The 18,021-nt window shown below is 45.9% G+C and overlaps 1 protein-coding gene across 2 annotated transcripts in view; it reads right to left on the reverse strand.

Moving 5' to 3' along the window:
- LOC116359544 (NT-3 growth factor receptor) overlaps positions 1 to 14,074 on the reverse strand; it is a 120,767-nt gene extending 106,693 nt beyond the window's left edge. For both annotated transcript variants that reach the window (XM_031812304.1, XM_031812303.1), the window contains exon 1: positions 13,473 to 14,074. In XM_031812304.1, coding sequence (XP_031668164.1) covers positions 13,473 to 13,717 — 245 coding nt within the window. In that variant the 5' untranslated portion in view covers positions 13,718 to 14,074. The remainder of the gene's footprint in view (positions 1 to 13,472) is intronic.
- Between the last annotated feature and the right edge of the window lie 3,947 nt (positions 14,075 to 18,021).

An 18,021-nucleotide genomic window follows, 5' to 3' on the forward strand; every position in this document is an offset into this window, starting at 1 on the left:
CATCTCAGGAGTACTCTCCCTGCATTCTACATTCACTTCTTTTCCTTTCTCCTTCCTTTCTGTTCCCTCTCTGTCCCTTTCTGTTTCCTTTCTGTTCCCTTTCTACTTCAAATCAAATCAAATCAAATTTATTTATATAGCCCTTCGTACATCAGCTGATATCTCAAAGTGCTGTACAGAAACCCAGCCTAAAACCCCAAACAGCAAGCAATGCAGGTGGAGAAGCACGGTGGCTAGGAAAAACTCCCTAGAAAGGCCAAAACCTAGGAAGAAACCTAGAGAGGAACCAGGCTATGTGGACATACTTCCTTTCTGTTCCCTTTCTACTTCCTTTCTGTTTTCTTTCTGTTCCCTTTATGTTTCTTTTCTACTTCCTTTATTTTTCCTTTCTACTTCCTTTCTGTTCCCTTTCTGTTTCCTTTCTGTTTCCTTTCTGTTCCCTTTCTACTTCCTTTCTACTTCCTTTCTGTTTCCTTTCTGTTCTCTTTCTACTTCCTTTCTGTTCCCTTTCTACTTCCTTTCTGTTTCCTTTCTGTTTCCTTTCTACTTCCTTTCTGTTCCCTTTCTACTTCCTTTCTGTTCCCTTTCTACTTCCGTTCTGTTTCCTTTCTGTTCCCTTTCTGTTTCCTTTCTGTTTCCTTTCTACTTCCTTTCTACTTCCTTTCTGTTTCCTTTCTGTTCTCTTTCTACTTCCTTTCTGTTCCCTTTCTACTTCCTTTCTGTTTCCTTTCTGTTCTCTTTCTACTTCCTTTCTGTTCCCTTTCTACTTCCTTTCTGTTTCCTTTCTGTTTCCTTTCTACTTCCTTTCTGTTCCCTTTCTACTTCCTTTCGGTTCCCTTTCTGTTCCCTGTCTGTTTCCTTTCTGTTTCCTTTCTGTTCCCTTTCTACTTCCTTTCGGTTCCCTTTCTGTTCCCTGTCTGTTTCCTTTCTGTTTCCTTGCTGTTCCCTTTCTACTTCCTTTCGGTTCCCTTTCTGTTCCCTATCTGTTTCCTTTCTGTTCCCTTTCTACTTCCTTTCTGTTCCCTTTCTGTTCCCTTTCTGTTTCCTTTCTGTTCCCTTTCTACTTCCTTTCTGCGAGAGAAAGTTACATCCATAATGTACAGTATGGAGCCCTGTGTTCTGTGTGGTCCAACAGTTAGTGTGGTGGACCTCGGATCACATGTCCAGTCTAGACTATTAGAGTCAGCACGGGTTCACATCTGACTCATGCCGGATCACATGTCCAGTCTAGACTACTAGAGTCAGCACAGGTTCACAGCTGACTCATGCCCTTCTGACTCACAAACCGTCCTACCATTCCTCTCTCCTCTTCACTGTCTAATCCAAATCAAATAAATAAATAAAAACCCACCCAAAACTATTGAATATGAGCATCAAGCATTACAAATACTATATTAACAAACTTAGGTGTTCTAAGCTCTTCTGTAAACAGGACAAACATAATCATGTTGTGATAATTATAGTCTAGCGAGGTCTGCTGGGGCAGCCCCCATTCTGCTCTCTGCCGGGGTAGCCCACAGTCTGCCGGGGTAGCCCACAGTCTGCCGGGGTAGCCCACAGTCTGCCGGGGTAGCCCACAGTCTGCGCTCTGCCGGGGTAGCCCACAGTCTGCGCTCTGCCGGGGTATCCCACAGTCTGCGCTCTGCCGGGGTAGCCCCCATACTGTTATACTGTTATATACTGTAGATATACTGTTATATACTGTAGAGGAACACTGTTATATATACTGTATATATACTGTTATATATACTGTAGAGGAATACTGTTATATATTCTGTTTCCTTTCTGTTCCCTTTCTGTTTCCTTTCTGTTTCCTTTCTACTTCCTTTCTGTTCCCTTTCTGTTTCCCTTTTGTTTCCTTTCTGTTCCCTTTCTGCTTCCTTTCTGTTTCCTTTCTGTTCCCTTTCTACTTCCTTTCTGTTTCCTTTCTACTTCCTTTGTTTCCTTTCTACTTCCTTTCTGTTTTCTTTCTGCTCCCTTTCTGTTCCTTTTCTACTTCCTTTATTTTTCCTTTCTACTTCCTTTCTGTTCCCTTTCTGTTTCCTTTCTGTTTCCTTTCTGTTCCCTTTCTACTTCCTTTCTACTTCCTTTCTGTTCTCTTTCTACTTCCTTTCTGTTCCCTTTCTACTTCCTTTCTGTTTCCTTTCTGTTTCCTTTCTACTTCCTTTCTGTTCCCTTTCTACTTCCTTTCGGTTCCCTTTCTGTTCCCTGTCTGTTTCCTTTCTGTTTCCTTTCTGTTCCCTTTCTGTTCCCTTTCTGTTCCCTTTCTACTTCCTTTCTGTTCCCTTTCTGTTTCCCTTTTGTTTCCTTTCTGTTCCCTTTCTGCTTCCTTTCTGTTTCCTTTCTGTTCCCTTTCTACTTCCTTTCTGCTCCCTTTCTGTTCCTTTTCTACTTCCTTTATTTTTCCTTTCTACTTCCTTTCTGTTCCCTTTCTGTTTCCTTTCTGTTCCCTTTCTACTTCCTTTCTGTTTCCTTTCTGTCCTCTTTCTACTTCCTTTCTGTTCCCTTTCTACTACCTTTCTGTTTCCTTTCTGTTTCCTTTCTGTTCCCTTTCTACTTCCTTTCGGTTCCCTTTCTGTTCCCTGTCTGTTTCCTTTCTGTTTCCTTTCTGTTCCCTTTCTACTTCCTTTCTGTTCCCTTTCTGTTCCCTTTCTGTTTCCTTTCTGTTCCCTTTCTACTTACTTTCTGTTTCCTTTCTGTGAGAGAAAGTTACATCCATAATGTACAGTATGGAGCCCTGTGTTCTGTGTGGTCCAACAGTTAGTGTGGTGGACCTCGGATCACATGTCCAGTCTAGACTATTAGAGTCAGCACGGGTTCACATCTGACTCATGCCGGATCACATGTCCAGTCTAGACTACTAGAGTCAGCACAGGTTCACAGCTGACTCATGCCCTTCTGACTCACAAACCGTCCTACCATTCCTCTCTCCTCTTCACTGTCTAATCCAAATCAAATAAATAAATAAAAACCCACCCAAAACTATTGAATATGAGCATCAAGCATTACAAATACTATATTAACAAACTTAGGTGTTCTAAGCTCTTCTGTAAACAGGACAAACATAATCATGTTGTGATAATTATAGTCTAGCGAGGTCTGCTGGGGCAGCCCCCATTCTGCTCTCTGCCGGAGTAGCCCACAGTCTGCGCTCTGCCGGGGTAGCCCCCAGTCTGCCGGGGTAGCCCCCAGTCTGCTCTCTGCCGGGGTAGCCCACAGTCTGCTCTCTGCCGGGGTAACCCCCAGTCTGCTCTCTGCCGGGGTAGCCCCCAGTCTGCGCTCTGCCGGGGTAACCCCCAGTCTGCTCTCTGCCGGGGTAGCCCCCAGTCTGCGCTCTGCCGGGGTAGCCCCCAGTCTGCCGGGGTAGCCCCCAGTCTGCCGGGGTAGCCCACAGTCTGCGCTCTGCCGGGGTAGCCCACAGTCTGCACTCTGCCGGGGTAGCCCACAGTCTGCGCTCTGCCGGGGTAGCCCCCATACTGTTATACTGTTATATACTGTAGATATACTGTTATATACTGTAGAGGAACACTGTTATATATACTGTATATATACTGTTATATATACTGTAGAGGAATACTGTTATATATACACACTGTAGAGGAACACTGTTATATATACTGTACAGACATCCTGAACCGCCCCTGAGCCCAGTTAGGGTCAGACATCCTGGACCACCCCTGAGCCCAGTTAGGGTCAGACATCCTGGACCGCCCCTGAGCCCAGTTAGGGTCAGACATCCTGGACCGCCCCTGAGCCCAGTTAGGGTCAGACATCCTGGGACAGCCCTTTTCTGCCATTCCGAATGCAACCCAACTTTGAGAAATTATCACCAGACCATGTTTTTCTCCATTAGGAGGGGAACAAAGGTTGTAGACCAAGCTTACCTCAATTACGAGATGGCCAAAGGTTGCAGACCATTGCTGAATCCTTTAACCATACCACATGGTTAAACTCTTAGACTATCGATACCGACAGAATGAGAACAAGTCTTTGATATTAATTACTAGTCTGCAACTAGGAATTCGGTATCATTGAACGAGAAGAACGACAACCGCCGAAACATCCATTCTATAAAGAATGTCACTTTGAACTATCCCCTCTAACCAAGACAGAGGGAGAGAGACGGACAATTCTACAAAATAAAGACTTTTCACCAGCGATCAAGACGACACACTGAGCGTAAATACACTGCTCAAAAAAATGAAGGGAACACTAAAATAACACATCCTAGATCTGAATGAATTAAATATTTTGATTAAATACTTTTTTCTTTACATAGTTGAATGTGCTGACAACAAAATCACACAAAAATTATCAATGGAAATCAAATGTATCAACCCATGGAGGTCTGGATTTGGAGTCACACTCAAAATTTAAGTGGAAACCCACACTTCAGGTTGATCCAACTTTGATGTAATGTCCTTAAAACAAGTCAAAATGAGGTTCAGTAGTGTGTGTGGCCTCCACGTGCCTGTATGACCTGGGCATGCTCCTGATGAGGTGGCAGATGGTCTCCTGAGGGATCTCCTGCCAGACCTGGACTAAAGCATTCGCTAACTCCTGGACAGTCTGTGGTGCAACGTGGCGTTGGTGGATGGAGCGAGACATGATGTCCCAGATGTGCTCAATTGGATTCAGGTCTGGGGAACGGGCGGGCCAGTCCATAGCATCACTGCCTTCCTCTTGCAGGAACTGCTGACACACTCCAGCCACATGAGGTCTAGCATTGTCTTGCATTAGGAGGAACCCAGGGCCAACCGCACCAAGGGGTCTGAGGATCTCATCTCGGTACCTATTGGCAGTCAGGCTACCTTTGGCGAGCACATGGAGGGCTGTGCGGCCCCCAAAGAAATGCCACCCCACACCATGACTGACCCACCGCCAAACCGGTCATGCTGGAGGATGTTGCAGGCAGCAGAACGTTCTCCACGGCGTCTCCAGACTGTCACGTCTGTCACATGTGCTCAGTGTGAACCTGCTTTTCATCTTTCAAACCTTCTTGCCACAGCTCGCATTGATATGCCATCCTGGATGAGCTGCATTACCTGAACCACTTGTGTGGGTTGTAGACTCCGGCTCATGCTACCACTAGAGTGAAAGCACCGCCAGCATTCAAAGTGACCAAAACATCAGCCAGGAAGCATAGGAACTGAGAAGTGGTCTGTGGTCCCCACCTGCAGAACCACTCCTTTATTGGGGGTGTCTTGCTAATTGCCTATAATTTCTACCGGTTGTCTATTCCATTTGCACAACAGCATGTGAAATTTATTGTCAATCAGTGTTGCTTCCTAAGTGGACAGTTTGATTTCACAGAAGTGTGATTGACTTGGAGTTGCATTGTGTTTTTTAAGTGTTCCCTTTATTTTCTTGAGCAGTGTATATATATTGATTGCAATTGTTCCCCGAATGAGTGAGCCTTCATGTGTGAAGGATTAGCATTTAAATTGTTATATTAACTCTGTAGTGACTTCTTAGTCGACCCCCACTTCTCCTTTGTCCAACAAGCCACCATGCCGGTTTAGCCCACTAGGGCACATCCTCCTATCATTACATTTACCTTTGTTTGTTTATGCATTTCTGTGTATTACTTACTTAGTAATAAATAAATGATTTAAGACAATTGATGTATGGATGACTCATAGTGACGACTGGGTTCGTGTAGATAACCAACAATTTACGACGTTTGGAATGAGACTAACGTGAGGTAAAGTAAATAATGAATTAATTCGAAGACTAATTGATCAGATAAAATATCTGAAAAGTTATTTTAGGAAATGATAACATTATAATCTGAATATAATTCCTTGGTGCCCCGACTTCCTAGTTAATTAGTGACGTGATTAATCAGTTGATCGCATAGTAACTAATTACAGAGAATCTTTGATAAAAAACGATCAGTCTTCAGTTAATGATAGTAAAGACACGACACTGGCCATGGGCCCAAAATATCGATGTTTTGTTCCCCGAGCCACTTAGTTGGCCACTTTTTCCTTATGGCAAGGTGCGCCATCATGCTGGAAAAGGCATTGTTCATCACCAAACTGTTCCTGGATGGTTGGGAGAAGTTGCTCTTGGAGGATGTGTTGGTACCATTCTTTATTCATTGCTGTGTTCTTAGGCAAAATTGTGAGTGAGCCCACTCCCTTGGCTGAGAAGCAACCCCACACATGAATGGTCTCAGGATGCTTTACTTTTGGCATGACACAGGACTGATGGTAGCGCTCACCTTGTCTTCTCCGGACAAGCTTTTTTCCGGATGCCCCAAACAATGGGAAAGGGGATTCATCAGAGAAAATGACTTTACCCAAGTCCTCAGCAGTCCAATCCCTGTACCTTTTGCAGAATATCAGTCTGTCCCTGATGTTTTTCCTGGAGAGAAGTGGCTTCTTTGCTGCCCTTCTTGACACCAAAGTCTTCGTCTCACTGTGCATGCAGATGCACTCACACCTGCCTGCTGCCCTTCCTGAGACAGCTCTGTACTGGTGGTGCCCCGATCCCGCAGCTGAATCAACTTAGGAGACGGTCCTGGCACTTGCTGGACTTTCTTGGGCACCCGGAAGCCTTTTTCACAACAATTGAATGGCTGTCCTTGAAGTACTTGATGATCCGATAAATGGTTGATTTAGGTGCAATCTTACTGGCACAAATATCTTTGCCTGTGAAGCCCTTTCTGTGCAAAGCAATGATGACGTGCCGTCATCCTTGCAGTTAACCATGATTGACAGAGGAAGAACAATGATTCCAAGCTCCACCCTCCTTTTGAAGCTTCCAGTCCGTTATTCGAACTCAATCAGCATGACAGAGTGATCTCCAGCCTTAACCTCATCAACACTCACACCTGTGTTAACGAGAGAATCACTGACATGATGTCAGCTGGTCCTTTTGTGGCAGGGCTGAAATACAGAGAATTTTTGGGGGGGGATTCAGTTAATTTGCATGGCAAAGAGGGACTTTGCAATTAATTGCAATTCATCTGATCACTCTTCATAACATTCTGGAGTATATGCAAATTGCCATCATACAGTCTGAGGCAGCAGACTTTGTGAAAATTAATATTTGTGTCATTCTCAAAACGTTTGGCCACGACTGTACACTGACTTCCTGTTAAAGCTCGGGCTGATTTCAAGGTTTTACTGCTAACTTACAAAGCATTACATGGACTTGGTCCTACCTCCGATATGGTCTTGCCGTACATACCTACACGTATACTACAGTCACAACAAGCAGGCCTCCTTATTGTCCCTAGAATTTCTAAGCAAAAAACTGAAGGCAGGGCTTTCTCCTATACAGCTCCATTTTTATGGAATGGTCTGCCTACCCATGTGAGAGACGCAGACTCTGTCTCAACCTTTAAAGTCTTTATTGAAGACTCATCTCTTCAGTAGGTCCGATGATTCAGTGTAGTCTGTCCTCACACACATCTCTCTGACTTTATATTGCTGTCCTCACAAAAACACACACAGCCTCTCTACAGCCAATGAACTAAACAAATTCTTCACCCGCTTTGAAACAGGGGTCACGCCCACTACCCTGGCCTGTCTGGAGGAGGGTGTCATGGCAACCAAGAGCGCGCTTGTCATTGATGAGGAAGTCGTACAACGAGTGTTCAAGAGCACTGGAGCACGAAAGAGCCCGGGGCCTGATCACATCAGTGGTCGTGTCTTGAAACACTGCTCAGCTGAGAGGTGTCTTCTGCTCTCTCTTTCAGATGTCCCTGGATACATTGGAAATTCCATCTTTATGGGAAAAATATCTATTGTTGTACCTGTCCCAAAAACCTCTCATCTGTCTGCATCAAATGATTACAGATCTGTTCGCTCTGACCCCCTCTCTTGATTAAATCTCTTGAAAAGATCATCAAGGCATACATCAACACCACCTTATTGACCCCTCCAATTTGCATACCGGTCAGAGAGAGGGACCTTTTGATCTTACATCTGGTGTACATGCGTTTGGTGGGGAGTAAACCCCATGTGCGTATCATACATTTGGAGGTCAGTAAATGTGCGTATCATGTTTGCAGATTTCTAATCGCCATTTAACACAATCGATCCATTGGTCCTCGCGGACAGACTGAGAGGAAACTTGGGACTCGATGCTTATCACAAGGATCACCAACTTCCTAACTGATAGGTCTCAGGAGGTACGAGTTGGCAACACACTCTCTGAGGTGGGCACTGCTTCAGTTGGAACCCCACAGGGCAGTGTTCTTTCACCAGTACAAAAATACTGTCTACAGACAGCTGCCGGAGTCGGGTTCCCAGGGCGACACCTGATCAAATAGGCTGACCAAATATACTCCCTCCCTCCCCTCTACTCCTTCCATCCCTCCCCTCTCCATCTCTCTAACTGGGCAGAGCCCTCCATCTCTCTACCTGGGCAGAGCCCTCCATCTCTCTACCTGGGCAGAGCCCTCCATCTCCCTACCTAGGCCGAGTCCTCCATCTCTCTACCTGGTCAGAGCCCTCCATCTCTCTACCTGGGCAGAGCCCTCCATCTCTCTACCTGGTCAGAGCCCTCCATCTCTCTACCTGGGCAGAGCCCTCCATCTCTCTACCTGGTCAGAGCCCTCCATCTCTCTACCTGGTCAGAGCCCTCCATCTCTCTACCTGGGCAGAGCCCTCCATCTCTCTACCTGGTCAGAGCCCTCCATCTCTCTACCTGGTCAGAGCCCTCCATCTCTCTACCTGGTCAGAGCCCTCCATCTCTCTACCTGGTCAGAGCCCTCCATCTCTCTACCTGGGCAGAGCCCTCCATACATAGTGTTTGACTCTTCCCATCCACTCCACCCTGAATTCCAGCTCCTTCCCTCTGGACACAGGTACTACCTAACGTAAAATTAAAAATAGGGCCAAGTTCCCTTTTATTCCGAATGCAATTCTACAACTTAATAATGTTGGACTAATTTCACTTAGCACTTGCACTGTGAAACAGCACTTATCCTGCCTATTAGTTTGTAAATATCCTTTACTATTTATTTTACATTTTTAGATGTTATTTGTTTTATGACTGCTGAATGTCTCTTTGAGGACATTCAAGTTTTCTGAATCTGAATCCCTCTGACTTGGTGTTGCTGTCCTCACACACATCCCTCTGACTTGATGTTGCTGTCCTCACACACATCCCTCTGACTTGATGTTGCTGTCCTCACACACATCCCTCTGACTTGATGTTGCTGTCCTCACACACACCCCTCTGACTTGATGTTGCTGTCCTCACTACACATCGATCTGACTTGATGTTGCTGTCCTCACACACATCCCTCTGACTTGATGTTGCTGTCCTCACACACATCCCTCTGACTTGATGTTGCTGTCCTCACTACACATCCCTCTGACTTGATGTTGCTGTCCTCACTACACATCGATCTGACTTTATGTTGCTGTCCTCACACACATCCCTCTGACTTGATGTTGCTGTCCTCACACACATCCCTCTGACTTTATGTTGCTGTCCTCACTACACATCCCTCTGACTTGATGTTGCTGTCCTCACACACATCCCTCTGACTTTATGTTGCTGTCCTCACACACATCCCTCTGACTTGATGTTGCTGTCCTCACACACATCCCTCTGACTTGATGTTGATGTCCTCACACACATCCCTCTGACTTGATGTTGCTGTCCTCACACACATCCCTCTGACTTGATGTTGCTGTCCTCACTACACATCGATCTGACTTTATGTTGCTGTCCTCACACACATCCCTCTGACTTTATGTTGATGTCCTCACACACATCCCTCTGACTTGATGTTGCTGTCCTCACACACACACCCCTCTGACTTTATGTTACTAGCGTAGCCTTCAGGCTAGTCAGTCACTCACACACATCCGTCTGACTTTATGTTGCTGTCCTCACACACATCCCTCTGACTATATGTTGCTGTCCTCACACACATCCCTCTGACTTGATGTTGCTGTCCTCACACACACACCCCTCTGACTTTATGTTACTAGCGTAGCCTTCAGGCTAGTCAGTCACTCACACACATCCCTCTGACTTTATGTTGCTGTCCTCACACACATCCCTCTGACTATATGTTGCTGTCCTCACACACATCCCTCTGACTTGATGTTGCTGTCCTCACACACACACCCCTCTGACTTTATGTTACTAGCGTAGCCTTCAGGCTGGTCAGTCACTCACACACATCCCTCTGACTTTATGTTGCCAGCGTAGCCTTCAGGCTAGTCAGTCACATCCCTGGTTCTAGTTCTGAAAGCATCTTCTGGTTATTAAGATACAGATGCTTCATTAGTATGCGTGTTCCTGCTCCTCACTAGCTGCAGATGTGTGACTGCGTGGGAGAAGACGGGTCACATGGTCTTTTCATTACAGCTCTGTATGCAGGGGATCCAAACACTGCCCTCCCCACTCCCCCTCCTCTCCTCCCACCACCCCTACACCCCTCCCCACTCCTCCCCACTCCTCCCCCACCCTCCTCCCCTCCCACTCCTCTACTCCCCCTACCTCCCCTCTACTCTCTTCTATACCATCCTCTTCTTTACTCCCTCTCCTCTCCTCTTCTCTTCTCCTCCCCTCTTATCTTCTCTCCTATCCCCTCTTGTTCTCTGGCTATGCTCGCCTCTCCTCTCCTCTTCTCTCCTAATTCTCACATGGTGAAGCTGACCTAGTTAACACAAAGACAGCCTCATGCAAAGTTGATGATATGCATATAACACAGAATTTACCGTGTCACTACCGAGCAGACAAGGTCTCCTCCATTTACACTACACTACAGGCCTTAGGGATGGCTGATGAGCAGAAGAGGTCTCCTCCACTACACTACAGGCCTTAGGGATGGCTGATGAGCAGACGAGGTCTAGTCCACTACACTACAGGCCTTAGGGATGGCTGATGAGCAAACAAGGTCTCCTCCACTACAGGCCTTAGGGATGGCTGATGAGCAGACGAGGTCTAGTCCACTACATTACAGGCCTGAGGGATGGCTAATTAGCAGAAGAGGTCTCCTCCATGTCCACCCACAGATCCAGACAAATGATTAAACTGTTGATGAATCTAGGAAACCAGAAAACAAACAATTCGCTCTGAAAGAAGAAAACCTCTCCTTGATCTACATCATGGCCCTATCAGATCACATCCCCTCTACTCCCTCCCCTCTACTCCCTCCATCCCTCCTGTCTACTCCCTCCCTCCTCTCTACTCCCACACTACTCTCTACTCCCTCCAAAAGGTTTCCACATGGAACTAAAATGGTTCTACTTTGGTTCTTCAAAGGGTTCTCCTATAGCTGAAGAACTGTTTTTAGTTCTATATAGCACCTTTCTTTCTAAGAGTGTACCAGGAGATGTAAGAGAGACTATTCTGCAGGCCAAATGGTACCCTATTCCGTTTATAGTGCACTACTTTAGACCAGAGACAAATGGAACTTATGGAGAATAGGGTGGCGTTTAGGACACAGCTATGCTTCTCAGCTCTGGTGTCCTCACCCTTATTATTATTCGACCATGCTGGTCATTTATGAACATTTGAACATCTTGGCCATGTTCTGTTATAATCTCCACCCGGCACAGCCAGAAGAGGACTGGCCACCCCTCATAGCCTGGTTCCTCTCTAGGTTTCTTCCTAGGTATTGGCCTTTCTAGGGAGTTTTTCCTAGCCACCGTGCTTCTACACCTACATTGCTTGCTGTTTGGGGTTTTAGGCTGGGTTTCTGTACAGCACTTTGAGATATCAGCTGATGTACGAAGGGCTATATAAATAAATTTGATTTGATTTGATTTGGTCAAAAGCAGTGCACTATAAAGGGAATAGGGTCCCATTTGGGACGCAGACAGGGACTCTTTATGGTCTAATCAAGCAGCCGCAGCCTCTCAGCCTCTCAGAGAAACAGAGAGAGAGAGAGAGAAACAGAGAGGGAGAGACAGAGAAATGGAGAGACAGAGAGAGAGACAGAGAGAGAAACAGAGAGACAGAGACAGAGAGACAGAGAGACAGAGAGACAGAGAGACAGAGAGACAGAGAGACAGAGAGACAGAGAGACAGAGAGACAGAGAGACAGAGAGAGAGAGAGAGAGAGAGAGAGAGAGAGAGAGAGAGAGAGAGAGAGAGAGAGAGAGAATCCACCGTATTCAGAGTGCCCAGTGCAGGCCAGATAACGCGAGGCCGTTCTTCTAACAGTGGGAGCTGTCCAGCCAACACGGTGCTGAAAACCAAGCCGCTTCCTCTGCCTCTAGGTTGTACTGAGCTAACTGCAGCTGGACTGAGGCAGCCCAGCGGACACGCATACAGCTCAGTCACGTGTTTAGCTATTGCGTTGACAAATCCATTAGGAATACCTCCGGATTTCTTAAAAGGCAGAACCCCAAACCGCTGCATGATTTCAAGCATTGTAACGTGTTTCCTCCATTCGCTACAAGGCAGCCTACCATGTAGCGGTCTGGGCAGGTGGCGAGCAAAATGAGCCCACTCACACAACATTAGCCGTTATCTGTTTGAGAGATGGGGTGAGAGAGTAGGCAACCCAACCGTAGCCTAAGCTACTCAGATGTCAATCACTCGATAACAAGCGACAGACTTTCAACGAATCACATCACATGAATGGTCTTTATGCGTCTGCCGAGTTTCATAATATAGCCACCCTTCTTATAAAACATGACAGCCTTGCATTGACTTTTCACAACAACAAAAAAGCTATGTGATGTCTGCTCTGCTGTGGAATCGAGAGAGAGAGAGAGCGAGAGAGAGAGTGGATGACTGTGGGGATGGTGATGACGTGAAGAGAGAGATAATACACTGACTTCGGCTCGAAAGGAAAGGAAAGGAGAGGAAAGGAAAGGAAAGGAGAGGAAAGGAAAGGAAAGCCTCCGAGAGACGTGCGCGTCATCGGCGCTCTGTGTGTTCTATTTAAAATTGACGGTTCTTTTCTAAGACGTATATAGTCAGTCAGTCCCTCGGTAAATGGCTGAAAGATCAACATTTAACCAACACCATATATTTCACGGAGGCTCCCTCTTCTTCGTCGTGTATCGCAGCATTTATCTACACAGAAATGTGACAATAATTCTAATGTTAAGTGTTTTAACCGGTCTTTTACCGTGTTACGATAGACTACTGTCATGTTACACACAAAGTTTTTCTTTGGTCACGTTCCACCTCTTCGCGTTGAGGCTTGGATGCATCGGCTAATGTGGTATAAAACGACTACAACTAAGCCATTAAAGACAACAATACCTTTGTATCAGTCTTGGGGCCAATATGACCTTACATATTTGCTGTGAGCTGAACATAACGGATTTAAATCAACGTCTTATAATCGAGTACCTTTAAGTTACAGGAGTGAATCATTATGACTGAATGATATTGCGGGTATGATGTAGACAGAGCGGGCTCCTAACTCATATGGCATTGCATGACCAATAAGGGCATAACTATCTAGGCTACGGACAGTTAGACACTTCACACATCAAAAATTTTCATTTTACTGCAGGGCAGGCTAGGCTACTTACATGGACGAGATATTGTTGAAAAGCTCGGCTATATCCACACTGCTGTTGCCTGAGCTCCCGGTGTCTTGGAGCGCCACCACAGGGAAGAATTTCCCGGTGTCGGATTTATTACAATATATCTCCGTGAGTGAGCAGCTGCAGGTTGGCGGGCAGTCCAACATCGAGCTGAGATATTCCTGGAACACACAGAACAGAAACAACACCCTCCGACAGAATATCCTGCTCCAGTACGACCACACATCCATGACTCGGTCCAGAAAAGGGTGTTTATCCAAAAATAAGTCTTCGTTTGTGGGCTGGAGTAGAATTGTAGATATGACTGTTTTGGTTCTAGTTGTGTGTCTGTGAGGGTGTATATGGAGGCTATGTGACCGTGCGCGGACGCCGCACGGAGTGCCTGACCATGCGTGTGAAGGAAGGTATCGCTGCTATATCCTCGCTTCTGTAGTGCGGTGTAGTGTATTCTAGGTTCCACGGTCGTGTCTGTACGCTTGTAACGTTACCGGACTCCAAGTTCTCCGCGGTCGGACTCGTCGTAGCAAGAAGGACTAGGGCCCTGACACTTGAAGGGAAAACGAACAGAGCAGAAGTTGGTACCAAGCATCAAGTCCCTCCTACTGGCAAGGCAGGGCAGGGTCATATCTGACACCTGGGAATACCACCGGAGATTAACATCCATGAACACAAGCCTGAGAGTATTCAGACCCCTTCCCCTTTTACACATTTTGTTACAGTACAGCCTTATTCTTAAACGAATTAAATAAAACCTTTTCCTCATCAATCTACTCACAATACACCATAATAACAAAGCGAAAACAGTATTTTAGATTTATTTGCAAATGTACAAAAAAAAACCTGAAATACCTTAGTTACATAAGTATTCAGACCCTTTGCTATGAGACTCGAAATTGATCTCAGGTGGATCCTGTTTTCCATTGATCATCCTTGAGATGTTTCTACAACTTGATTGGAGTCCACCTGCAGTAAATTCAATTGATTGGACATGATTTGGAAAGGCACAAACCTATTTATGTAAGGTTCATGTATGAGCAAAAATCAAGCCATGAGGTCGAAGGAATTGTCCGTAGAGTTGAAAACATGCTCCAGAGCGCTCAGGACCTCAGACTAGGATGAAGGTTAACCTTCTAACAGGACAACAACCCTGAGCACACAGCAAACACAATGCAGGAGTGGCTTCGGGACAAGTCTCTGATGTCCCTGAGTGGCCCAGCCAGAGCCGGGACTCTGGAGAGACCTGAAAATAGCTGTGCAGCGACGCTCCCCATCCAACCTGACAGAGCTTGAGAGGATCTGCAGAGAAGAATGGGAGAAACTCCCCAAATACAGGTGTGCCAAGCTTGTAGCGTCATACCCAAGAAGACTGGAGGCTGTAATCGCTGCCAAAGGTGCTTCAACAAAGTACTGAGTAAAGGGTCTGAATACATATGGAAATGTCATTTTTCTGTTTTTAATTTTAATAAATTTGCAAAAATTTCTAAAAACCTGTTTTTGCTTTGTCATTAAGAGGTATTGTGTGTAGATTGATGAGGGGGACCAATTATTTAATACATTTCATATTAAGGTTGTAAACTAAAAACATTTTAAAGTCAAGGGTTCTGACAACTTTTGCCAAGGGAATTGCTTTTCAAAAACGTAAAAACCACATCACATCTCTGAGTTCTATTCAAGACAGAGTGGAGAGTGGTGTGGGGGGGAGGCGAGGGGCAGGGTTGGACAGAGAGAGAGGGGGGGAGTAATGGAGGTCTCTCTGATAAAACAACCACCTGTCATGGAGGTCTCTCTGTGATAAAACAACCACCTATCATGGAGGTCTCTCTGATAAAACAACCACCTGTCATGGAGGTCTCTGATAAAACAACCACCTGTCATGGATGTCTCTCTCTGATAAAACAACCACCTGTCATGGAGGTCTCTGATAAAACAACCACCTGTCATGGAGGTCTCTCTCTGATAAAACAACCACCTGTCATGGAGGTCTCTGATAAAACAACCACCTGTCATGGAGGTCTCTGATAAAACAACCACCTGTCATGGAGGTCTCTCTGATAAAACAACCACCTGTCATGGAGGTCTCTCTCTGATAATAAATGAATGCCTTCCTAACCATCCTAAATAAACATGCCCCATTCAAGAAATTTAGAACCAGGAACAGATATAGCCCTTGGTTCTCCCCAGACCTGACTGCCCTTAACCAACACAAAAACATCCTATGGCGTTCTGCATTAGCATCGAACAGCCCCCGTGATATGCAGCTGTTCAGGGAAGCTAGAAATCATTATACACAGGCAGTTAGAAAAGCCAAGGCTAGCTTTTTCAAGCAGAAATTTGCTTCCTGCAACACTAACTCCAAAAAGTTCTGGGACACTGTAAAGTCCATGGAGAATAAGAACACCTCCTCCCAGCTGCCCACTGCACTGAAGATAGGAAACACTGTCACCACTGATAAATCCACCATAATTGAGAATTTCAATAAGCATTTTTCTACGGCTGGCCATGCTTTCCACCTGGCTACTCCTACCCCGGACAACAGCACTGCACCCCCAACAGCAACTCGCCCAAGCCTTCCCCATTTCTCCTTCTCCCAAATCCATTCAGCTGATGTTCTGAAAGAGCTGCAAAATCTGGACCCCTACAAATCAGCCGGGCTAGACAATCTGGACCCTTTCTTTCTAAAATTATCTGCCGAAATTGTTGCCACCCCTATTACTAGCCTGTTCAACCTCTCTTTCGTGTCGTCTGAGATTCCCAAAGATTGGAAAGCAGCTGCGGTCATCCCCCTCTTCAAAGGGGGGGACACTCTTGACCCAAACTGCTACAGACCTATATCTATCCTACCGTGCCTTTCTAAGGTCTTCGAAAGCCAAGTCAACAAACAGATTACCGACCATTTCGAATCTCACCATACCTTCTCTGCTATGCAATCTGGTTTCAGAGCTGGTCATGGGTGCACCTCAGCCACGCTCAAGGTCCTAAACGATATCTTAACCGCCATCGATAAGAAACATTACTGTGCAGCCGTATTCATTCTGGCCAAGGCTTTCGACTCTGTCAATCACCATATCCTCATCGGCAGACTCGACAGCCTTGGTTTCTCAAATGATTGCCTCGCCTGGTTCACCAACTACTTCTCTGATAGAGTTCAGTGTGTCAAATCGGAGGGTCTGCTGTCCGGACCTCTGGCAGTCTCTATGGGGGTGCCACAGGGTTCAATTCTTGGACCGACTCTCTTCTCTGTATACATCAATGAGGTCGCTCTTGCTGCTGGTGAGTCCCTGATCCACCTCTACGCAGACGACACCATTCTGTATACTTCCGGCCCTTCTCTGGACACTGTGTTAACAACCCTCCAGGCAAGCTTCAATGCCATACAACTCTCCTTCCGTGGCCTCCAATTGCTCTTGAATGCAAGTAAAACTAAATGCATGCTCTTCAACCGATCGCTGCCTGCACCTACCCGCCTGTCCAACATCACTACTCTGGACGGCTCTGACTTAGAATACAAATACTTAGGTGTCTGGTTAGATTGTAAACTCTCCTTCCAGACCCATATCAAACATCTCCAATCCAAAGTTAAATCTAGAATTGGCTTCCTATTTCGCAACAAAGCATCCTTCACTCATGCTGCCAAACATACCCTTGTAAAACTGACCATCCTACCAATCCTCGACTTTGGCGATGTCATTTACAAAATAGCCTCCAATACCCTACTTTATCTCTCTCTGATAAAACAACCACCTGTCATGGAGGTCTCTGATAAAACAACCACCTGTCATGGAGGTCTCTCTCTGATAAAACAACCACCTGTCATGGAGGTCTCTGATAAAACAACCACCTGTCATGGAGGTCTCTGATAAAACAACCACCTGTCATGGAGGTCTCTCTCTGATAAAACAACCACCTGTCATGGAGGTCTCTGATAAAACAACCACCTGTCATGGGGGTCTCTGATAAAACAACCACCTGTAATGGGGGTCTCTCTCTGATAAAACAACCACCTGTCATGGAGGTCTCTGATAAAACAACCACCTGTCATGGAGGTCTCTCTGATAAAACAACCACCTGTCATGGAGGTCTCTCTGATAAAACAACCACCTGTCATGGAGGTCTCTCTCTGATAAAACAACCACCTGTCATGGAGGTCTCTGATAAAACAACCACCTGTCATGGAGGTCTCTCTCTGATAAAACAACCACCTGTCATGGAGGTCTCTCTGATAAAACAACCACCTGTCATGGAGGTCTCTCTGATAAAACAACCACCTGTCATGGAGGTCTCTCTGATAAAACAACCACCTGTCATGGGGGTCTCTGATAAAACAACCACCTGTCATGGAGGTCTCTCTCTGATAAAACAACCACCTGTCATGGAGGTCTCTGATAACACAACAACCTGTCATGGGGGTCTCTGATAAAACAACCACCTGTCATGGAGGTCTCTCTCTGATAAAACAACCACCTGTCATGGAGGTCTCTGATAACACAACAACCTGTCATGGAGGTCTCTGATAAAACAACCACCTGTCATGGAG

Source organism: Oncorhynchus kisutch, unplaced genomic scaffold (assembly GCF_002021735.2).
Source record: "Oncorhynchus kisutch isolate 150728-3 unplaced genomic scaffold, Okis_V2 Okis03b-Okis08b_hom, whole genome shotgun sequence".
Classification (NCBI taxonomy): domain Eukaryota; kingdom Metazoa; phylum Chordata; class Actinopteri; order Salmoniformes; family Salmonidae; genus Oncorhynchus; species Oncorhynchus kisutch.